Below are 23,762 nucleotides of genomic sequence, written 5' to 3'. Positions count from 1 at the left end.
CTGCAGGCCGACCGGCGACTGTAACCGTCCAGCAGAGTCGGTGGTGCGCTGTTTGCGACTGTCGAGATCCCAATTGCGCCCAATTCGTCGATTCGTCAATTCGTCGGTTCAATTCCTCGATCCCTCGTCCTCGAGACACGCAGGTTACATATTTACATACCTCCTGGAGAGGTACCCCCTGGCGAGTTGAAGTACGTACACATGGAGAACGTCAACGTCTCCGAGCTCGTGGAGCGATTGGGCAGCGATGAAGATGCGGTCCGGAAGATGGCTGTCTTCAAGCTGCAGTCGAATATAGGGGATCCCTCGTTTGCGGACATATTCATCTCAGAGGGAGGGCTGGCCAAGTTGAAACATCTTGCGATGACGGCCTCGGGAAATACGCTGGCATACAGTCTGACTTCCTTCGCGAGGTTGCTGGAAGTCGACAAGGGATGGGAGTTTGTAGCGACAGACCTGATCGAGCGAGTTCGTCCTCCTCCTCTCCCTCACCCCTTTTTCACTTGCTGATATCTTGCTAGATCGTCAAACTCATCGTCACGCATCCCCTTGTTAATATCCTGCGAGGCGCCATGTCTATACTCGTTTCAATTGTGTCCCACCCTCACACCTCTGGCCGCGCATCTGTCCCTGGAATGTTTGGCTTCCAGGCCCTCAAACCAGCCATTGCCATCCATCCGCAGTTCCTAGAGATGCTGGTGAGAAGGCTCTCTTCCGCCGATCATGCGTTATGCGCCAATGCCCTACAACTCATTAATTCCCTGATGAGGGACTCCATCTCGAACCAGAGTGAAACAGAATGGCCCAACTTTATCAAGCGATTACAGGACCTGGGAGTTATACGCGCTGTATATGTACTTATGCAGGGAAGCGCGTTGCAGGACTTGGCCCACCCTCTCATTGAGTTCCAGTCTCTTACCAAGGTGCTTCTACGGAAATGGAGAGAGGTTGCGGTCGAGCTGGAAAGATCAGAGCACCGGCGGGCGCTAAAGGGGATTCACCTCGCCAGTAACCCTGAACGAGCAGAGAAGGAGACCGCCTTAGACAAGGAGTCGGGTGCAGACGCAGCCGACGACAGGCTCGGCGATGGCTCTCTCCCGCATAAATCGTCCAGGAGGCACCACCCTCAGAAATGGCGCCGACTGGGGTTCGAGACCGAGAGCCCACAGTGGGAGTTCCAGGAGATGGGATTCTTGGGTATGATGGATTTGACGGATTATGTCAGGAGATATCAAGATGAGTTCCAGAAGATGCTTCTGGAGCAGTCAACCCGACCAGCCGAGCAGCGATGTCCAATTGCCCGCGCCTCACTGGCAGTGACCTCCGTTCTATACGAGCATTTCGAAGTCGACAAGGCCGAGATCGATGATCCCAAAAGCTACCTCGCTCTCGAATCCAAGACTAATTTCGATAAGCTATTCAAGCCCATTCTCCTCCACTGGCCGAGATTGCATGTTGCTGGTTTGCACGCATTCTTCCGACTCTGGAAATCCACCGATGCCGAACTAGAAGACTTCTCCAAAATAGTAGAACTCGTTCGGATATTGATTGAAAGTGTTATCGGTGGAGCTTCGCGTGTCAAGGACGTGCTGGAGGTTGAAGAGGAGATGGCCGACTTCGAGTATCACCGACTAAGAGAGCTTCAGATGGAGCTGTTGGAGCTGACGTATGAGGATGTATGGGGCCAACATCTGCATCAGGTTCGGGAAGAGCTTCACCACGAGGCATTGCAGTTTGTCAAGGAGCAGCGTGTTAGGTGTCTGTTGCAGGGCGCTTGGTTTCCGAGTACCGAGTCGACTTCTAAGGCGATGAACGATAGTAACGGGACGTCGGACAAGCGAGCTGCCCCCGGACATTATAGGTATGTCCAGCTATCGCATAATCGACGACACTTGCACTACGGGGATTTCGAATCCATGGGCGACGACTTCAAGCCCGATTTGGATTCCCTATCTAATAAGAGTATGTTCCACTACTTCTCCCTTCCTTCTAGTGTCCGTGCTAATTCGACATGATTACAGTCGATTTAAACACCGTGTCTTCCGTTGTGTCTAACGTGTCGGCCTCCACGGACGATTCCTCAGGCTCGACGATCAAGACCCTGCCCCATACTTCAACTTCATCAACCAAAATCACCATTCACGGACACGCTAAATCAACCTCCTCGCACTCTCATAGCTCCCAGGGCCTTAGTAGATCGGACAGCAAGCCCGCTGACAATCAAAACGACAAGGAAGGCCGGAGCGAAGTTGTCCTGCTTACTCTCTACCCCCAATCACACAGCATAGCATCAGAGTGGCTGGATGGCCTACTGATGATCCTCAACCAGCAGCCCATAACAGCCGAAACAAACAAACTGATCAACCTGATCAGTAACTATGGGCTGAAAATCAGGCTGTTGAATGTACGCTTCGATGATGCCGCATTTACGGGCGACTGCCCCGAAGTTCCTAGTCGGGAGGGATTGGATGAAGACTATTATTATGATATTTTTGGCGGCAGCTGATTTTGTTGGAGAGGAAAGAAATCTATATACCCTTTTTCTTGCCGGTGCCCATGTACTTATCTTTCTTTTCTCCTGATGTATTACTGTAACTATCTTCTTCGCCTGGTTGTAAATCTACGCTAGAGCAAACCATGCAAACAGCGAATATCGCATCGCGACTTACAAAAAGTAACATCCAGTCCATCTACAACAACTCGAACAGCCCGAACCACGCAAAACCATTCGTTTCAAGCCATGTTCTACAAGGAATAATCCAGCAGCGCCATTCTTCAGGCATTGTCCTTCCCGCCGAAGAATGTAGCCTCTGATTCCACCGTCTTTCACTCGCCATGGGCTCTCCACCCCCACGAAAGCGACAACGGAAACTCATAGTTCACTCTTCAGACGACGAGCTCGAAAGTCCAGTCTCCGTTAGAGGGAAACCGACGACACGGGCGCAGGGGACACCGAGCCAGAAACGCCCTTTAGCAAACTCAAGAGTGACACCGGCTGAAACGGCGGGCAGCAAAAATTACAATGGAACTCTACAGCTGTCGCTATCGTCAAATCTACCTACGCGATTATCCACGCAGGCTCGACCGCCTCCCCCAAAGCGAACGCTGAACAGCGTGCTTAGATCGCCGAGCAAGGCGCCCTCCATTCCTTCGGCGCGCACGACTCCCGCATCATCTCCTGACAAGAAACGAAAGACCAAGAAGCATACCGGGGAGGAGCAAGCTGAACACACTAGTAAATCACTACGGACTTTCTTTCAACCAGCTACCGAGGAGGAGAGATGGAGCAGACTACGGCGGGAAAAGGAAAGGGAGAAAGAAAAGGAGAAGGAAAGGCAGATGTTTCTGGAGCTTCAGAATGATATGCTGGAAGACATGATTGAGGATGACGATTCATTGGACGAGATGTTATCCCAGCCCCGGCAGAAGATCAATAAGGCTCCATTGACAAGTTTCCGTGGGCATCCAACGTTGGATCGACGGAAAAAGAGCCCGCCAGCAACCAAGGGCGGCGCCTCCGTGGTTAAACCGGAAAAGATACCTCGGCCGGCGAAGAGATTCATACTTCACGCCGATAATAACGATCTCGGGCCCTCCTCGCAGTCTACTTTCGCCTCGTTTGGATCGTTTGGGTCATCTACAGCGCCAACACAGGCGACCGGTAAACCATGGGCGGAGCAGTTTGCGCCAGCTAACCTGGACGAACTCGCAGTGCATAAGAGGAAGGTCTCGGATGTGCAGAATTGGCTGAACGAGGTTTTCTCTGGCCGAAGTAGACGCGTAGGTAGACATGATATCTTCCTTCTCTTTGTTGCTACCTACTTGATTCTCGAGCAATTATGCTAACACAGACGATTGCAGCGCATCCTCGTTTTGAAAGGACCTGCTGGCAGCGGCAAGACCACCACTGTCTCCCTGTTATCTAGAGTCCTCGGATATGATGTCGTTGAATGGAGAAATTCTGCTGGAACAGAATACTCGGCTCAGGGATATACATCGACCGGGACCCAATTTGACGACTTCCTTGGGCGAAGCGAGAAATATAGCTGTTTGGATCTAGACAATGAGCCACCCTCTTCGGCGCCTAATGGCGGCGCAGCCACACGGTCGGCTAGGAATCGTGTGATTCTTGTTGAAGAATTCCCTTCATCCCTGAGCCCAGGGTCCTCGGGCTTGGTCGCGTTTCGATCAGCGCTTCAGCGTCATGCCGCCTCGGCATTGCCTTCAGTAGCTACTCGGATGGCATCTCGCCCCGATGCTGAATCGAGTACTCCAATTATTATCATTGTCTCCGAGACACTATTGGGAGATGGTGCCTCTTTATCGGATAATTTCACAGTCCATCGATTACTGGGGCCAGAACTTTCCAACCATCCTGGCGTTAGCATTATCGAATTTAACCCAATTGCTCCAACGTTTCTCACCAAGGCATTGGATCTCGTCTTAAAGAAGGAAGCGCATATATCTCAACGAAAGCGTATCCCAGGGCCTGGAGTGTTGAAGAGATTCGCGGAGATGGGAGACATCCGCAGTGCAATTTCATCATTGGAGTTTATCTGCCTTCGGGGCGGCGACTTTGAAGGGTTCAGTGGCACGATTAATGGCCGCCCGAAACGATCGGGAAAAGCAGCCGTTCCGCCTACAGCTATGGAAATCGAAACCCTTGAAATGGTCACGCAAAGGGAAGCCAGTCTCGGCATTTTCCATGCCGTTGGTAAAATTATGTACAACAAACGGGACGATGCGAACTCTTTAGCATCTACTCGTGGAAGTTCAGGTGTTGGGAAACCCCTTTCGCATCTTCGAGAGCACAATCGTTTGGTATCCCAGGTTTCTGTGGACGAATTGATAAACGAAACCGGAACCGATATCCAAACGTTTCTTTCTGCGCTACATGAAAATTTCCCCCCATCCTGCCACGGTGATTTGTTCACTGAGTGTTTTGACGACTGCTCAGAGCAGCTGTCAGCTGCGGATATTCTAGGTATTGGAAATCGCAGGAATATGCAATCTGCTAGAGGACTGGGAGCCGCTCGCCTCGCTTTCCAAGGCGGGGGAACGGGTATCGATATTCTACGTCAAGACGAGATAAGTTTCCAGGTCGCCTCACGCGGCCTTCTCTTCTCCCTCCCCTACCCAATCAACAGACGCGGACCCGACGCACACAAGATGTTCTATCCTTCCTCGCTACGGCTGTGGCGCCAAGCTGAAGAAGTGGATGGACTAGTTTCCCTTTGGATGCGACGGATGACAGCTGCCGCTACCAGCTTAAATGTCCCGGATTCAGCGCCTCGACGAACGGAGGGGGTTGAGTCATGGAGGAACCGCGCCGGGTTTTCTGATTTGTCGTCGCAAAACGACCAAGACAGCGATATTGCACCACGGTGCATGGTATCTAGGGATGAGATGCTCTTGGAACGTCTCCATTATATGAGAATAATATCCAAGGACCCTTCCGTGCGGAAAAATATAGAGAAAGTAACCCGCTTCAGTGGTCTGATAAGGCGAAGCCAAGAGCTTGAAGATGATGATTTCCAACTCGGCGATGATGCATCTTACGGCTCAAGTTTCAATTCTCCTCGAAAGAATAGGATGCGACAACCGATGCTAACGGCGTCCAACGCCTCAACCCTGCCTACTGTTGAAGAGGCAGTGGATAAACTCGTCTTGAGTGACGATGATATCGAGGATGATTAACAGGCGAAGAGAGGCCATTGTGATTTATATTCAACGCACCCCACAGTATGCGGAGCGTATTCCACCATCTATAACTTTAATATAGCTGTTTTGGAAACATGAAATGCCAACATAATGTTTTGCTAGCGGTATCCGTTTGACTTGGCCGCTTAATGACTTTGTTGAGTGGAATGTCTCGTCAAAGTGCCTATTCTTTTTAGCTTCTTATATGTCAAAGCTAGCATCAAGTAATACAATAGAGATCTCTTCAACAATATGCAATTCGTCTAGCAATAGAGGACCACCATCAACAGCGAATCCTACGAAGAGATATCGTCATTGTTACCATCGCGGTTACCATCAACAAGATAAAGACGGAGATAAGGAAAGATCCGAGGATCTGATAAGATCATACGTAATTTAGTTTTTCCGCTCCGGTTATCGGCAAAATGCGCTCGCGATAAAACAAAATGGCGAACGCGGCAGCCTTCAATGCGATCCATTCTGGATCGATACTTCATTGTGGCTGGACCTTGTTGGCCTCGAAAGGTATTCAGCACTTCGTACTTCCTCGTGATTTGTTCTTGAGCCGTCTAGCATGCTAACTTTACCCAGGTTTTCAAGGTTCAATCGTCCCGCTCAGTTTGACAATGGCCAGGATGGAAGAACCAAGAGGTTCTTCTCGGGCAAAGCATCGGGCCAAAAATATATCACGTTCGCCGGGCCTTGGAAAGTCTAACATGCTTGATGATGCCACTTCAGCGGATGTACCGGGTGCGGATGGTATGGAAAGCCATTCCTTGAGTAATGGAGGTTGCCCCGAAGTGGTAACCAATGATAAATTGAGCAGTGTGGCATCTGCAGTTGCGCAGTCCACGGTTCCTGCTTGGGTGAATATCGTGATCATCGCATCTCTGATATTCGGAGGGTGTTGCTCAAATGTAGGTGAATTCTTGTTGAGGCGCATCTGTCAGCCTTGGATTATAAGCTGACTTTTGACATAGGTGTTTTCCCTAGAGGCTCTAATAAAGTGAGTGGATTTTACGAAATTCTGCCATTAGGACCGATATCTGTGGTATTTGGCTGCTAACCTTGATATTTGGATTCCAGAGATGACCCTAACTCCGGTAAGTCACCGCAAGCACGACCTCGATGGAGATTGAATATACTAACATGCTATAGGGACACTTATTACATTTGCGCAATTTGTAATAATAGCCACTCTTACCTTCCCAACTATTGTTTCCCCCGCGGCCGGAGTCAAATCTCTCTTCATCTCCAAGCCTGCCATCCCATTAAAGTCATGGGCGATATACACTGCATTTTTCATGTCGGTAAACCTACTCAACAATGCCGCCTTTATATTCGAAATTTCGGTACCTCTACATATCATTATTCGAAGCGGGGGCCCTGTTGCCTCAATGATTGTAGGGTATTTGTACAACTCTAAGACATATACTCGCATGCAAATTGTCTCAGTTGCCATTCTTTCAATCGGGGTGGTCGCGGCAGCTTTTGCCGATGCAAGCGCGAAAGGAAAACCTTTGGATCTTGGATTGACCCCCGGCGAGGGATCTTCCTCTCCAGTCCTGACTCTAACCGGGTTTACGATGCTTGGCTTAGCTATGGTTCTCGCTGCATTTCAGGGCGTATATGCTGATCGCCTATATCAGAAATACGGCCGCGATAATTGGCGGGAAGGCTTGTTCTACTCACACGCTCTGTCGATACCATTCCTACTTCCCTCGTATCCGCAGTTACTGCCACAGTTAAAATCCTTATTGGCGTCTCCGTCTGTCACCAGCTTCATCCAAGCTACTTCTGCAACCACGTCTACTCCTCCGGGAAATACGACGCAGTTTATCACCTCGGTATTACCGCTTATACACTTTCTCACGAACCACCCGTCAATACACCCAATCCTCTCAATGATCCCCATCAAAATCGCCTACCTCCTCCTGAATGCGTTGACACAGTACATCTGTATCAGAGGCGTCTACCTCCTATTGGCAAAAACCTCTTCACTAACCGTGGTTATTGTGCTGAACATTCGCAAATTAGTTTCGCTGATTCTCTCCGTTTATCTTTTTGGGAACGTCCTAACCATGGGCGTTCTTGCTGGCGCCACTATGGTGTTTTTGGGAGGCGGGATATATGCCAATGAAGGGGCAAGACTAAAGAGGCAGCAACAAGTAAAGGATAAAAAGGCATAAATGAATAAATCTTAGAACCCCTTAGATAGAAGCTCTCCTGGCGTTTAGAGCGTTCTGGTTTGTTTGTATACGAGTTTCAGGCGGCCGTTATATCATTATCCTCTACACACTCGCAGATTCCGTGTTCTCATTATGCCGGTTACTCTGACATCAACCTTGGGAGCTGAACCTTGAGAGCACATCGCTGTATATCTTCCATTTATATCGTATTGAACCTGGGCAGCATAATCCCAAGGTCATCACGTGCCGCTGCTTTCCTCCAGGGTTTTGCAACGAGAAAACAACATCCAAACTGCTAGATTATATCACGATAATCACCTTGCACTCTTATCGAAGTTACTTATACCCACAAGTCAAGGTTATCATTGTAGACCGGCTGGTCGGGCTCAGATATATATCCATACCATTTTTCTTCAATTACTATTTCCGTCTGATCGGCCAATACGGGTTATATTTGAACCATGTAAACAGAGCGCTTACTCCTATCCGTTTGAATATAAGATGTGCGTTATGGATATCTATGCTGGGACTCTATTCACTTTGATACTTGCCAATTTTGGGCTCGCATCGTACCGCCTCAACGATAGTGAGGGAAGGGCAGGTCTTCGAAATTTCACTAGCAATATATCCAAACTATTCAGCCGTCGAAATGACAACCAGTCGAATAATAACAGCCTCGTGCTTGCTTTTCTCCCCGTCTATGTGCTAGTTGTGGCTTCAGACTGGATGCAGGTTGGCTAACACCTCCCGCTCAAATTTCGGGACAACTTTCATCAAGACAGCCTCTTATATCTGCATGGAAACTGATCATGGAACTTGTTTATTTCAGGGCCCATACTTTTTTCCCCTATATAAGGAAACTCTCCAACTTCCTGATCATGTTGTCGCGACCCTATTTTCTACGGGGTTTGTCTCAGGGGCATTTGGCGCCTCATTCGTGGGCAAACTAGCCGATAGATATGGTCGCCGAAAAGCATGCCAGTCGTTCTGCATGATATACAGCCTATCCTGTATCATGACGGCGTCATCGTCAAACATATTTATTCTTTTCCTTGGCCGAGTCCTTGGGGGGATAGGAACAACGCTACTTTTCACCGTCTTTGAGGCATGGCTGGTTGCCGAATTCCACCGCACCAAAGCCCCAGAAGAGGCAACAGAGTTAAACCACCTACTAGGGATGATGACGGTACTAAACAGCGTGGTTGCAGTTTTATCTGGACTGCTAAGCAATTATCTAGTCTGGCTTACAAATTCCAGACGGGCGCCATTTCTTGCGAGCCCTATCTGCCTTGGCTTGGCCTTTTTGCTCATATCAGGATTATGGGTATGTGTTTGCCTAGAGTGTCAATAAAGATGGAGACCTAATCATCCCCTGAAATGTTCTAGAACGAGAATTACCTCGGTGATGCTGGCGACCATAGCACTGAGGCTACAGCGGAACAGCAAGCCCCGTATGCTGCTCTAATCAAAGGTAAGCGATACCTTGATATAACAGTCACCGTCTACTTGCATACAACTAACCAATTGACATTGAAGACACTCGTATCACGACCCTCGGCCTCGTTACAATGGTATCCGAAGGTTCCATGTACCTTTTTGTAGTCTTTTGGTCTCCCGCAATTATTTCAGCTAGCAAGGCCGATACCCTCGATGGTCCGCCATTCGGCGTTATTTTCGCCAGCTTTATGACGGCTATGATGTTAGGCTCCCAGGTTTCCTCCCAATTGATGATACCGTCGCCCTCATCCGATACTTCATCGTCTTCATCGCGGCATTCTTTATCTTCCATCGAAGACCATAACCATCTTAGCGTATCCAGGTCCTCCCACTTGCTCGCCTTCCTCCTATCTATAGGGAGTATTAGCTTAATTTGGGCTGTGCTATTTCCAACAAAACTATCCACTCTCTGGGCATTCTGTGTCTACGAATTCAGCATTGGCATGTACTACCCAAACATGGGTGTACTCAAAAGTGTTCTTGTCCAGGATAAGCATCGAGCAGGGGTGTATGCATTATTTCGACTCCCGTTGAACTGTTTTGTTGTCGCAGGCCTGATATTCACCACAGAAGGTGAGACATTCATCCCCCAGTCGAATTATCCTCCCGCTTATAAGGTGCAAGTTATACTAATAAATGGTGTCCATGAAGGCGAGGAATATAGAAACAAAGTATTCGTGACTTGCAGTGCTTTGCTGTTAGTCGCGATGGTGTTTTCACATTTCTCACTTCGCCCATGATGCCCATTTTTATGTTTTAATATTGCTATCTATAAGTCGAGGCCATTCCCCACTTTAGGTCTCATGGACAGCTGCGTGTATCTGAGACACACATACCGGAAGACCTAAGATACATGCATTCCCTTTTTGTTCTTTAGAGCTCTGGCTATTCTTAGGTGATAGTCTCGTTCTCGATGACGTTGGAGATGCATACTTAACATTTCGATAGCGCAATATAGCGAGAGGATTTAATCCTTACTCGTACGTTCAACTCCGACGGTCAATATCCCTAACATACGACAAGGATCTATCGACAAACAGAACTCATACTTGGTTCTGTGGTGATATAACTCAGCCACAGTTTCATCCGACACGCAAAGTTCTGTTGACTTGTATTCTGTCTGGCTGTGGGGAATGGATACATGTAAAGCTGGAGCCGCGACTCCGGCAGCTTTCCAATCGAGGCTATCTGCACAGTTCGGGCCGATCAATCCGGCTCCTACGCAGCCAATGCATTCTGCCACATTTTATGTGCATTGTCGATCTATAGAGTCATGTCCCGTCATTGGAGATCGGTCTACGGCGGCAAGCTTCGCCTTCTGCAGCGAAAGGTGTGATGCCCCTAGGCTTTGGATCCCCAGGCGCCTGCAGAGCATAGGTATTTTAGGATGGACTGTCTCGGAGTACTCTGAGACATGACACACGAATTCAAACAATCCAGCGGACGAACAGTCGTCCATATACTCTCAGCTACCTGTCGTGTTTGCTTTTTTCTCTGTGAAACCTTGCGGCGCTGATATTCCCTCGGGCATATGACCGGCGGTTCTAACAGAGACATGAATCGAATCAGCACTGATACTTTTGAGGGATAGCCCCCTCTGTGAATACATAAATAGAGGACGTTTCCTGCTTCGAGGTTCGTCAATAATCATTCTTAAGCATCATCCCAAAAGCATCTCATCTACACTCAAGAACGAAACTTAATATTTTCTACTCCATATTCACATCACAATGCAGTTCTCCAAGTTTGTAGCTTTGGCCTTCGCCATTGTCCCTACATCTCTAGCGGCCCCTGTCGAGACGAAACCACTGGTACGTATACTTAATCCATTGTCATGGTTTTGATATTCAAACTCGCGCTAATCCTGGACTATATAGGCTACCATCTATAAATTGGCCAACTTTGAAGGTTATATGCAACCGGTTGCCTCTACAGCTTCTGGAATCTGCTCTTACATGATCCCCGACCAGTATGTCCTACAATAATTTTCCTAGGTTAAAATGCCCTAAGGATTCCGTGGTGCTAACCTATCGTCTAGTAACAACCCTATTGGCTCACTAAAAGTGACACCAGGAACCACCTGTCAATTATACAGGTAACTTCATCTCCGCCCTACAAAATGCTACATTTCTGGAATGATTCTAACGCAGAGTTATAGGAGCCGCGGCTGTGGAGGGGAACCTCTTGACGAAGCTACCTCGGATCGAGAAGACCTTGTAAAGGATGGTCTTACGGTGTACGCAATCATATGTTCTGCGACTTCTGCTTAGTCGGAATCCACCATCTATTTGCAGTATAGCGATATAATAGTACATCGGCTGCATTTTTTTTCTTTACTATTATCTTTTGTCTCTCTCCGGAGATCTTACTAATGCCTTAATGAACTTAGCTTCCTTACCTGTCTTTATTTTAATATGACATCCAGATCCACTAGCGGATATAATTTGCAATCTATAATACCTCTTCTTAATATATCTATGGATATTGTACGCATGTTTCTCTTACCCGACTAGACCGGCCTATTGAGGCATGCTCTACCCAGAATTTTCTCTCTAGTAGAAGACTACGCCTCTATATGTAAGTCTTGGATATTACAATGCTGATAGTTCTACGCATATTTCAACAACATATTCTATATAAGACTGACCTAACTTTTGGCCTCGCTGATAGATGTGAAACGTGAATTATATCCTTTGTTTGGGATTCACTGAATGCTCTATTAATGCAAGTCATATACAAAGAGATGTAATCCCACATACAAAGCCCAAGTCCGCCACGATTGTTGCACAGTGATATCTCATTGTTGAATGGCTCAGGCATTCTATGCTGCTTTTGTACTGGGAGGTGAAGCTACACTACATAGCTAGTGCCCATAATAATGCACTCGAAGACATTTAAACAACAAGAACTTAATCCAAACATTTTCTACATATTGATTTAGAGTCAACTGCAGGTGCCCTTTGCAGTGATAGCTCGCTTAGGCGTTCTTTGTTGAATGCAATGGAACTTGCACAACTCCACTATTATGGTCACTATCTGGGTTCCCTTTGGGACTTTTATCCTGGGCGGTGAATTCCTCGATGCTATCTCATTAACATATAAATCAATAAACACCTTTCCCATTTTCCTAAAATAATATTCCAAATCCGCCTCCTTGTCCAAAAACAGCTAACTTCAAAGCAAATAATCTTCCTATTTATTTTTTTTCTTTAATTTTTTCGAAATGCATCTCTTTAAAGCTGTGGCATCGGCCCTTGCAGTTCTCCCTATTGCTCAAGCAAAATTCGTTCATAGATCGACTCCATTAGATGACGATTATAAGTCGGGTGTATGTATTGCACCTAACTCCTTACTAGAAACTCGTGAAAGTTCTAATAAATATAACCAGGTTATCCTTTATGAGGGATCCAACTATGGTGGCCTCGAGGTCGACGTCCAATATGCCAAATGTGTCGTTTTTGGGTACGCCTCAGGATATACACCGATGCACTCCTATTGTTCCATATTATTAACACATTGTAATTTCCAGCAACAAACAAACAATCGGTTCGATGAGACTCGTTAACGCCACCTGCTTGGTATACTTGTAAGCGTTCCTCCAGTTTCTAGGATTCCCCTGAGCAATGATAGAATTCATACTAACTGGTGGATGTTATAGCACTCCGGACTGCACAGGGAGGTCCGTAACGGTGCACCACGATGAGCCTAGGGCTTCCGTATTTGTGCCCATAAAGTCTGTCTACTGTCACAATCGACCTTAATTAATTAACTGCTTGGAGCTTTGCTTTACAGAGTAGCCTCGTCAAACAAAGTTGTTGATTGAGAATCCACGTTCACATTCCTACAAGTGCTATCTTTTTGGTAATAATCTGTAGATAGCGGCTTTGATCACCCTCCGATGTCTGATCACTTGCAGATGCTTGGAGTAAGCTCTTGATGTACTCGTATTTAAAGTGTAACTAGTACAACCAACCACAACCATGATCTACGAGACTTCAATCAGAGAACATGTCGAGGGCGATCCCGTTGCAACGTCACTTGCTGGCACGAAGTATTTCCAGTTGAATATATCTATTTACCTATGTAGACTCGCTGTAACCCATCTGGGTTAGGGATATTATGACCTTGACACTTTTCCTTGCCCCCGAAAAAAAAATATGAAAATAATGAAAAGAGAAAAAGTATGGGCCTCAAAGAAAATTTAAGACCTGGACCAATCATGTAGTTAACTAAATGCAAGCAAACAAATCCTTGAAACTTTTCCCTGCCCGTTCTACTCGATTGCGGAAACCCCACCAGGCTGGATGACGGGATTGAACTCATCCTGCCACTTTAGCTTGAACTCGTGCCCAAGTTCCTTCTTCACTGCGGCCTGGACGGCGTCGAGGCCATTGGCAAAAACACCGAAGTTTGCTGGGTTGTTGGTGTCGTTATCGCCTCCCTGGAATACACCAGTGCGGACCAAACAAGTGTTCCAGCCATACATGTTGCCGCCACAGATGTCAGACTGAGGGTTGTCACCGATCATGTAGATGTTCTTGGGTAGGATGTGTTCGTTATGGATTTCCTTCATCCATTGCTGTATCACTGTGTCTGCGTACTTGTACGCTGCAAGCTCTGGTTTACCGTATACAACACGCTCGAGGTCTCCGCCTGTGAGGGTCTTGTACTGGGATTCGATAGAAATGCGGAATGCGCCTTGTGTCAAACGTGGAAGGGCGTGCTCGGTAGGGAAAATCAAGTCTCCTTGTGAGAAGTAGATTGGGATCTGGTTGGCAAGGGGGTTCTTCGCCTTCGTTTTCAGCCGGCCATTTTCGCTGAGGAGAAGATCCATGATGATCTGCATGTCGGTTTGGTAATCTCTTGAGTCAGCAAATACCATGATAGCGTCGAAGTTCATGTTGTCGAAGTCGCGAATTTTGGCTTGTTTACGTTCGTCCTCCGTCAGTTTGCTCCAGGGGGAGATTGTAGGGTCCCATGCTTGGACGTCCTTAGTGTGAACCACGGTCTTGAATCCGTACTCTTCTGCCACCTGTCGGATTTTGAATCCCTCACCGCCACAAACAAGGACAGTTTCGTAGTATTCGGACAAGGCCTGCATGGGTGTGTGGGATTGGATGAACTGATCGGTGGAAATTGGTGATTTGAGAATTCCAGAAAGTTCATCAACTCGGGCACTCTCAGTCTTGCCTCCGCCGTTGGTCAACAATATGTAGGGTAGCTTGATTCCTAGCTCGTTGTCTCCGTTCAATACCTCCATCACTCTAGCAGCCTCGGGGATAAGTTTGCTGCCGTGAACCAGCACGCCATCAATGTCGAAAGCGAATGCCATATTTTTGGCCGCCTCCACCTTCTCCTTGGCCATGTCCTGGAGCTGTGAAGCAAGGACATCCCGCTTCAGACTTGCGGGATCACGGGAGCCGGATAGTCGTGAAGCTCGTGGGGACTTTGGAATGGGCAGAGCCATACCAAAAGAATTCCGAGATCCCCGTCTATCCTGAAACGAGGGGGATAGGCTCAGGTTATGCATTAGTGAGCCTGCATCGCTGATCGAACTTCTCAAGGCTCGCACTTCGATTGCGTTACCCTGGTCTGACGGGATGCTGAGTTGCCCTCGCCTGACGGCACTGTCCCTTCTCGTCCACTCACCATCTTGGTGAGATTGAGACATAGCTTCGACTGAGGGAGCAATTGGGGGGTAGTCAATGATAGATTTGTATTAGATATGGGAACTCAAGGTAGAAAATTGTGTGTAGAGTGGAGGGGATGATGTGTAAGAAGATCTGTGCAGTATGAGATTTAACATCAATTGAAAAGGCCGGGTCAGCTTATATATATATATATTCCCTTTGAATAAATTTACTCATGAAGGAGCCGCCGGACTTTGACAAAAAAAATCAGATCCTCTGTTTCCCTCGGAGATCATCACAGGTGGAATTCTCATAAGTATTCCCTTTTAACCATTGCAATGGTTCGAAACGGCGACGGCCAGGATGTGACGTTATGTGTGGCGACCAAGGGTTCCTATTGGACCCAAGCAAATGCGAACAATGGTAATGGTGGAATGTCTGCAAAATGTCTGTACATAAGTGGATAGGAATTGATACAACGTCGACTTTGTTCTGCCCATCTTATGTACTGTGGATAATTGGATTGTGTGAGCGGTTAATGTCCGAGTTGAGCTGTAGGGATTGCTCTCCTCCTCGATCTCCACTGGCCCGGAAGCCAGCAAGTCCCACTCGATGATCGGGTGGACCCCCCTCCCCGTCTTGGTAATAATTGGACCCTTGCCCTAATCCGTAGGCCTCAACTCCGATTATTTCTGGAGACTAACCAAGGGCGTAAGTCTCCATTGAGTCCACTCCCGGGTTGGTCCATGCAAGAGAGGCGGCCGCACAGCACACACATACCTCCTAGCAGGCACATATATCCACTGGTATCCGCTCCCTCAATGAGTGTGTATGGGAAAATTGAGTTCGCGATAACGTCATATGCGTGGGAGGATGGAGTCGATTCTCCATACCACGAAAAATTCTAGGGCAGATTGCAGCAAAAGGCAATGGGATTCGAGAGTTCAGTCACGGTTTCAACGCTATCCTAGGCATCTCCCTATAGGAAAACATCCCACCGTAGTTTCAGTCCTTGTCGATAGAAGATCTCTCTTCAATAAACGGAAATTGCCGATACACCGCTCCGAAGGAAGGTGGCCGTGATAAGAAAACGGAGTCCATTATTTTTGTTGTGTTCTTCTCATTTCACTGATAATAATCATTATTCCAATATGTCTCGCAATATCACCTTCAAATTAAGCAACGGCGTCACCATTCCAGGACTCGGATTCGGTACCTTTTCCAACGAGGGATCGAAGGGAGAGGCGTACAAGGCTGTTCTGCATGCCCTCCGGACAGGGTATAGGCACCTTGACTGTGCTTGGTTCTATCTGAACGAGGATGAAATCGGGCAGGCCATTCAAGATTTCCTCAAGGAGAACACCAGCGTAAAGCGATCCGACTTGTTTATCACAACCAAGGTCTGGAACCACTTGCACGAAAAGGACGAGGTGGCCTGGTCGTTGGACAATTCGTTGAAGAATCTTCAACTTGACTATGTCGACCTCTTCTTGGTCCACTGGCCAATTGCCTGTGAAAAGGATGACAAGTGGATGCCCAAGATCGGCCCTGACGGCAAGGTACGATATCAGTGCCTTATCCTATACTTTGTCAGAAGATAGGCGAAGAGACACCAGATACTAAATGAATGTTAATGTGAGCAGTACGTTATCAAAAAGGAGTTAACTGAGAACCCCGAGCCCACCTGGCGTGCAATGGAGGCATTGTACGATGCGGGCAAGGCGAAAGCTATCGGAGTATCGAACTTCACCATTTCAGGGGTAAAGCAGATTCTATCCTTCGCCAGAGTACCTCCCCATGTCAACCAGATTGAAATCCACCCATTTCTTCCTAATACCGAACTCGTCGACTTTTGTTTCTCGAAGAACATCATGCCACAGGCATACTCGCCACTTGGATCTCAAAACCAAGTCCCAACGACCGGCGAGAAGGTCGGAACCAACCCTACGCTGAATGAGATTGCTAAGAACGGCGGACACACTCTGGCACAGGTGCTGATTGCTTGGGGCGAGAAGAGAGGCTATGTGGTGCTCCCGAAGAGCTCGAACCCGCAACGAATCGAAAGCAACTTCAAGGAGATCGAGCTATCCAATGAAGAATTCGAGGCTGTCAATAAAGTGGCTGAAGGGAGACACTCACGCTTTGTTAATATGAAGGATACCTTTGGCTATGATGTCTGGCCAGAGGAAGCTACACAGTGATCTCGCTCGCGGGGGCGGACGCTTGGCCACCAGGGGCGGCTGGCAGTGTGATATATATATGTATATATATACTGCGCCAGATCTTCTCGATCACTCAAAATGAGTTATGTCAAGAATCATAGTATGACTTTGACAATCCAAAATTCAACGCGCAGCCAACAAGCACTGTGTAACATTATTTTTGTAATGCCTCTCTCCTGCGTAGTCCGTAGTTTGTGCTCGGATCGCACGGTGTGCGCTGGACGCAATCAACCCATCCGTTGTTCCGCTGTTAGTTCGCTTTGCTAGGCGCCGATCACCCAGATCTTAACTTCACTCCATATATACCGCAAGAAAGGTCGGAGCATGATTTCGGGTAATTCGAAGATTTATACCCCTATCAGGTAAAGTTACTTCCGTGACTTTGTGCGAACATCCACGTAAGCAAGCCGAAACATCTTCATCCTCAGCTGTCGATGCCGGCTCCGTATAGTCGTCTCGCAGGATGATAGGGTTCGGTATCAAGTAGCACTGGATCGCCATGTTCCCCGATTAGCGGGTCGAGTTTATCACGTCGTCGAATACACCCGGTGATCCTGGGATTCCCCTTCTATTCGGCCCTCCGGTCGTTTTGAGAGTAAATTCGACCGCAACTTTGAACGCTGCTTCGCCCACTGCCTGCGTCTCTCCGTCACGCCAGCGAGATCTGATGTGGCTCTGCTACGCCAGATTCCTGCCAAGGGACATGGATGACCCCGTTAGCAGTGGGCCTGGAGCAGTGTTTTGGTGCTGTGCAGCCACATATTTATCCATGACGATTACGTGCATCGAGGGGGGGAAAGTCCGTTTAGCGCGCTGGAGGACGAAGGCCGGCGAGGCCAAAGGGCGTCGTAATGCTCAGCTGCAATGCTAGATTCCTTCAGAGGAGCTAGATCTCTTTAAATAGAAAAGCAACAGGCATAGTCTCGAGTCTGTTTGGTGTGCAAGGTTGTTGTTGGCGTGTAGGGCGGAGCTGACGTCGAAAAACGTAAATGTAGCCCGATCCGGCAAGTCATCATCATGCACAAAAACGACCTTCTCTTCCTTCACAACAACCGCGTCTCGTCTTCCTCTTCACCTTCATCTGCGTACGCCGGACCGACAACAGGCTCTTCTTCCTTTGCGTGTCCACCGGTGCACGACTGCATTTCCGTCTTGGGCAGCTGTCTCTACCAGCTCCAACTTAGCCAACTTTAAAAGCCTATGCAGCTACGGAGTACCGCGTACTACCACCGAAATCAATACAGCGTCCACCAGCCACCAGCCTGTACTTCTTAGCCGGTAGTCAAACCTGATACTTGGCTCTGTCACAGTTCAAGCTCCTCCTCGCCCTATCCGCGAAACTCCGCTCCGACTCGCAGAGTTGTCGTTTATACTTATCTGTCGCCGCAGTACCTCGATATCAAACAGCAGCCCGCAATTGCAAGAATGGGAAATAACGCAGAGGAGAGCGTAAACGGAGAGAAAGGGACGGAAAGAAATGGGACTTCCTCCAGCCAGATCCTGTCGGGAAAACAGGAACACTGTTCGTACCTCTAAAAACAGCCCCTCCATTATATATGTCCGACCCCTGCAATTTGAATGGAACTCTTAAACTGACGAATTCTCTTCAACTACATTTAGACCTTAAGCGAGAATTAATCGGCTGTCAAGTTTCGGGCGAGATCGCGGAGCTCAATTCCCCAACCGCGTTACGGAGATTCGGTGCTCCCTTCAAGTCGGATTTTGGAGAAATAGCACCAGTTGACTCAGAATTACCTATTCTCCGGTATATATTCGTCAACCATGTGCGAAATTTCCCGTTTTTGGATAAGGCGCATGAGAAGGAATTTTGGCAGGACCGTCTACAGGTGGTACGTTTTACTCCCAGCCAGCTCTTACACATGAGACCTTGAAACTACACTTAGTACCTATACTGACTCTCTGTCTTCGATGCCATAGTTTTTAGAATCCTTTGCCAATAAGAATATTTCCTCTAGCGAGGATCGCCACGAAGAAACAAAGCGAAGAAAGCTTGCGAAGAAATGTGAAAAAGTGGTTGAACTGATGATGGTATCCGGAATACCAACTTCTTCCGGATATGAGGAGAGAATACGCTTTTCGGAAATGGAGGTCGTTGACAGAAGTGCTAACGAGCAAGGCCTACTTGTTAACATGCCTGAAGGGCATGCTATAAATGGTTGGGACGTTAACATTGCGGCGGTCAGGACGACTTTGGTGAGACGAACATTGAGATATCACCAACATGCGGTATGTGGCTAGCCCTTCCCCTCTAGCATGCCCCATATCACCTCCAAACCCCGTTTCTTATCACGTATTTGCAGGAATTTTTAATCCGGGTTCGACAACAAGATGGCGAAAGCATATACATTGGTCGGCGTTTTGGTGATTTTGCGAGGCTACACAAAAATTTGCGGACAGAGCTGCCAGGAAAGATTATACCTCCCCTCCCGAGGAAAAATAGGAACTCAGTGTCATCCTCATTCCTCAGCTCAAACATAGACGACGACGCATCATCCACATCCTCTGTTAATACCCTAGATACAGCCGAGGGCCAATCGACACGAAACCTCGTTGTACCAGGTACTCTAAAGCACAAGACTTCTATCTCTTCCTTTAAATCCATAGGATCGCAGTCACCTAGGGCGTCAGGTGAACTTCTAGGAGAAAGAGTCACCTTATACAGAGAGGAGCAACGAGTCTCCCTTCGAGCCTTTTTGAGACTGATTCTACAAAACCATAGGATAGCTTCGTCAAAGGCTATGAAGCAGTTCTTAACCGATAAACCAATCACTCTGAACGAGGAGGAACAGATAGATATTGCGAGAAGGAAAGAACTTGACGCCAAACGAATCGAAGAGCAGAAACGCTTCTATGAAATTGCCCGGAAACGCGCTCGGGAGTTGGATGTCTACATGGAACAGTTCAGGCGGGATATAGTGGAAAGTAGTAAGTCGAATGCACCGTCCAGAAGCTAGTCTTCCTTCTTAGGATACAGCGTTAACTTTACTTAATCATAGATGGCCTTACGAAATTGTTCCAAGAGATCAAGGAAAAGGACTCCGTAGAAGCTTTAAGCCCCAAATATCAAAAGTTTGCGGAGTGGTTGCGTATCGAGTATGCATATTACTAAATTATCTACTCCGTACGCTCTAGTCCATTAGTACTAACAACTTATAATAGGGTCGCCGCCACGCTATACCACGTCTTTTTAGCCGAGGACAATTCTCCCGAGTTATTTGCCCAGGCTAAAAGAATACATTCACTGATCCCGTATACTATTTTAAAGAATGTTATCCGCATAGCCAACCCTGCTGCTGTGATGGCGGGTGTCCTGGACCTTTTCCTTGCTCAGCCATTCGGGGCTCGATCTCTTCTGCAACGCATATTCTCCATGGCAATCCAAGACGGCATGAAGGCTTTCCAGAAATCAGTTGATAGTTTAGCCACTAAGATCGAAGACGACATTCTGGTCGATAAACTACGAGCATTTACAGAAGCTGATGAAAGCGTGAAAAACGACCTTCGTGCAGAGGCAGAGGCAGAAAGCGTTGATATTGTCGTTGTTATATTACGGTCAGAGCATTTTGAGCCGGAATTGACAGTTCGTCAGATAGAGAAGGTGTTTAATTCATACGTTGCCTGGGTCAGCGCAGTTGAGAGTGTACGTTTTTCAACACCCCCTCCACCTAAGGTTCTCAGCTGACTTCCGCGACACAGATTCATGATCCTGAAATACAACAAGGCGCCCAATGGTTCTCGTATCTAAAGCAGCTCCTGAAAGTACTCACCAGACAGAGGGACAAGGCAATGATGTTAAACATTATTGAAGAGGTAAGGCTGCTGCTTCCGTTTGACTTCAACCATATATACCTACTAACGTGTGGATCAGCCCGTGACATTACAACTTTTCCGTGACTTATTCACCATCTTCTACGAACCTCTCGTCCGTGTTTACAAATCTGCAAATGTCTACAATAGCATTACGGACTTTGCAGAATTTGCGAACGACGCTATAGCCGTGATTGAGCGAGCCCAACGACAGGATGTTTCTGCTGATCCAAACCAAACTGTCCAGTCCTTCATCGATCTTTGCACTCGCCATCAGCAGAGCTTTTACAAATTTGTCCATGAGGTACATCTTCATGACAATGGCTTGTTTGCTTCACTGATGAGCTGGCTGGAAGATATTCTCAAGTTCCTCCGTGAGGGGCCAGAAAGTGGAGGCAAGCTTGACATGAATGCCCTCTTTCAAGGAGCTGTTTCAGCCAGCCAAATCGACAAGACTCTCGCCATCCAAGAGATTGATGCTGTTATCAAATGGCATTCAGACCGAAAGAAATGGCACCAGGACAAAACCCGACAGAAGATGGCTGCCGAAGGGGTTTCTGACCCAATGCCGGGTGTCACGACATTCAAGAGCAGTGACTTTGGGCTAGACGAGGTTCGTGAGAGGCTTCTCCATATATTCCTTACAAAATATCATTATTGTTCTAAGCCATTCTGTGACGTGAAACTTAAATGCTAACCTTTAATTTGTAGGCCGATTTGGAAGATCTAGCAATTGAAGATGATGCTTCGGATCCGTCTGATGAAGACTCAGAAGACGACGAAATGGACCCTATCGCATTCGAACGGAAACGTCGCGCTAAACATCAGGATCGCCTGCGTCGCACTGCGGGTGAGCCGGTGAAGCCTAACGTATCAGAAATATTGAAATTGCGGGATTCATTCGGGTCGATGCTGAGGATGGTCCTCGCTGGTTAGAGAATACGTGGTAGCGTTCCTCTGTTCTTTCTGGCTCTAGACCTCGCATGAATGATACCACTCGAAAATATGCCTACGGACTCTATTAAGGTGGTGAAAAGCTGCAAGGAAGCTCCTGTCTCCAAGATGAAGCATGATAGGAAATGTACACATTTAATAGGCGAATATAGAAATATGTTCAGCCTAAAAGCGATGCCGCTTCGTGAGCAGCAAAGTAAAAGATTAATATATTGGCAAAATACCACCGACTCCATTTTCTCTATCGTCGACCTTATTAGATACATGCTTGTCGACCATTAATGTTGTAAGCAACACATCATATATACGAGCCAGAGTAATAATTTCTACTAGAGCTTATAAACAAACCGAATGGTGGTTCCGGTTCTACATGCTTAAGCTTATGTGGAGTGAGTTTTTCCACTTTAGATAAGCCCCAGCCTCCCGATAAGAAGGTTGCCATGGCTACGACTACAGCTACATGCAATTTCAACATGCCTACCAGCCCTGACATTCATGGCTGACGGCACCCAGAATGTCGCTGCAAGGTAGAAGCCAGTCTTCTCCTAATCGACGTCCGTCTTGGGCTGGGGGGAAGCCTGAATCCCACCTCCCCACCGACGGAAGCCACCAATGCAACTGCGATCCTCCTCGAGAAGCAAATTATTTTGAGACGAAGAACGGCGGCAAGAATCACGGGCGATGGTGTTAGTTGATCATCTTATTCCATATACTCCGCATATCATGCCAATCTTGCTGACTGCTTGGGCGGACACATCGCAGTCTATACGTGTTCTAAACCGCGAGGCAAGGGATGCGGGTTCTTTCTATGGGACGATGACGCAAAGCAAAGAGAGGCAGCGCAAAAGCCAACAGCCGAGGAGGAAGACTGCTATGAAGCTTTTGAAAGTGACCTAGTCCACGCCGTGGATGAGAGAGTCAAACAAAGTCCCATATTACGAACCCCACAGGCAAACCGTATCCGCGATTCAATCTTCCGCGGCGGGCTTCTTACACCAGAATCTCAGCCAAAGAGAAGGAGAGATGGGGATATTACCGACTATTTGGATCCAGACGAAAGTCCTAGCAAGCGCGGGAGGTTGAACATATCCGCCTCACAGACAACAAGACGAGATATCACCCCCCTTTTTACAGAAAACCAGGACGTCTCGTACCCTTCATTAGCATCAAGATTAGATGTCTTGGATGCAATTCCTCCACCACCTCTATTTTCCACCCCTAATAAAAGAACACAGTCGCTGGGAAGCGTTACACGCACAACTCGGGAAACGTTACCTGACCTCCCGTCAACTCCAACTCCGTCACGAGTCGCATCTTCGCCTTTCTGCTTACCTGCGTCAGAAGGAAACAATAAACGATCTCGACAATCTGAGCTCAAGACACAAATTTTTGACTTACTAGAGTCTCACAAAGTCCATTTACCGCTCAAGACTAAGCAAGATTTAGCCGGGTTGCTTGATATGAACGACCTACGGACGCTAGGGATTATAAAGGGAAGGGACATATCGAGACTAGCTATAAAGGAACGGGAGAAGCGAATAGAAGGCTTATTGAGCCGCATCGAGGTCCTGGAGGCAGAAAGGGAGTCGTGGAGGGCACTATCGTTAAATATATACAGTACTCTGCCAAATGGCAGTGTCGTTGGGAGCGCGGATAATGGACGTGGGGAGGAGCCTCTTGAGAGTGCAGAATATATCTAGATCATGTCGCTGGAAGCTATAGGTACAGATTGAATATGAGAA

General features: G+C 47.6%; 7 protein-coding genes across 7 annotated transcripts; 6 read left to right on the top strand and 1 right to left on the bottom strand.

Annotated features, from left to right (window-relative positions):
* Window positions 1-201: 201 nt before the first annotated feature.
* Window positions 202-2,506, top strand: GIQ15_04678 (uncharacterized protein; the record flags this gene model as incomplete). Its single annotated transcript, XM_033552095.1, has 3 exons — window positions 202-468; window positions 522-1,962; window positions 2,022-2,506. 3 exons carry the CDS (start codon window positions 202-204, stop codon window positions 2,504-2,506), a joined length of 2,193 nt encoding a protein of 730 aa, XP_033405825.1.
* Window positions 2,507-2,835: 329 nt separating this feature from the next.
* Window positions 2,836-5,697, top strand: GIQ15_04677 (cell cycle checkpoint protein RAD17; the record flags this gene model as incomplete). The annotated part of the gene is made up of 2 exons (XM_033552094.1): window positions 2,836-3,780; window positions 3,862-5,697. 2 exons carry the CDS (start codon window positions 2,836-2,838, stop codon window positions 5,695-5,697), a joined length of 2,781 nt encoding a protein of 926 aa, XP_033405824.1.
* Window positions 5,698-6,416: 719 nt separating this feature from the next.
* Window positions 6,417-7,889, top strand: GIQ15_04676 (uncharacterized protein; the record flags this gene model as incomplete). Its single annotated transcript, XM_033552093.1, has 4 exons — window positions 6,417-6,617; window positions 6,681-6,706; window positions 6,787-6,803; window positions 6,859-7,889. 4 exons carry the CDS (start codon window positions 6,417-6,419, stop codon window positions 7,887-7,889), a joined length of 1,275 nt encoding a protein of 424 aa, XP_033405823.1.
* Window positions 7,890-11,116: 3,227 nt separating this feature from the next.
* GIQ15_04675 (uncharacterized protein) lies at window positions 11,117-11,656 on the top strand (the record flags this gene model as incomplete). Its single annotated transcript, XM_033552092.1, has 4 exons — window positions 11,117-11,197; window positions 11,264-11,355; window positions 11,425-11,481; window positions 11,545-11,656. The coding sequence occupies 4 exons, from the start codon at window positions 11,117-11,119 to the stop codon at window positions 11,654-11,656; spliced, it is 342 nt and encodes a 113-aa protein (XP_033405822.1).
* Window positions 11,657-13,659: 2,003 nt separating this feature from the next.
* GIQ15_04674 (phosphatidyl synthase) lies at window positions 13,660-15,057 on the bottom strand (the record flags this gene model as incomplete). Its single annotated transcript, XM_033552091.1, has 1 exon — window positions 13,660-15,057. The coding sequence occupies one exon, from the start codon at window positions 15,055-15,057 to the stop codon at window positions 13,660-13,662; it is 1,398 nt and encodes a 465-aa protein (XP_033405821.1).
* Window positions 15,058-16,167: 1,110 nt separating this feature from the next.
* On the top strand, window positions 16,168-17,217 carry GIQ15_04673 (GCY protein; the record flags this gene model as incomplete). Its single annotated transcript, XM_033552090.1, has 2 exons — window positions 16,168-16,575; window positions 16,660-17,217. 2 exons carry the CDS (start codon window positions 16,168-16,170, stop codon window positions 17,215-17,217), a joined length of 966 nt encoding a protein of 321 aa, XP_033405820.1.
* A 1,446-nt stretch (window positions 17,218-18,663) lies between these two features.
* GIQ15_04672 (PX domain-containing protein) lies at window positions 18,664-23,720 on the top strand (the record flags this gene model as incomplete). Its single annotated transcript, XM_033552089.1, has 11 exons — window positions 18,664-18,760; window positions 18,889-19,088; window positions 19,443-19,485; window positions 19,984-20,184; window positions 20,256-20,352; window positions 20,419-20,899; window positions 20,956-21,069; window positions 21,128-21,679; window positions 21,778-21,916; window positions 22,534-22,706; window positions 22,812-23,720. The coding sequence occupies 11 exons, from the start codon at window positions 18,664-18,666 to the stop codon at window positions 23,718-23,720; spliced, it is 3,006 nt and encodes a 1,001-aa protein (XP_033405819.1).
* Window positions 23,721-23,762: the final 42 nt, after the last annotated feature.

The sequence above is a fragment of the Arthroderma uncinatum genome (genome assembly GCF_011692745.1).
Source record: "Arthroderma uncinatum strain CBS 119779 chromosome Unknown scaffold3, whole genome shotgun sequence".
Taxonomy (NCBI): Eukaryota; Fungi; Ascomycota; class Eurotiomycetes; order Onygenales; family Arthrodermataceae; genus Arthroderma; species Arthroderma uncinatum.
The sequence above is the reverse complement of the archived record's forward strand: the minus strand, read 5'-3'. Positions and strand labels throughout refer to the sequence as shown.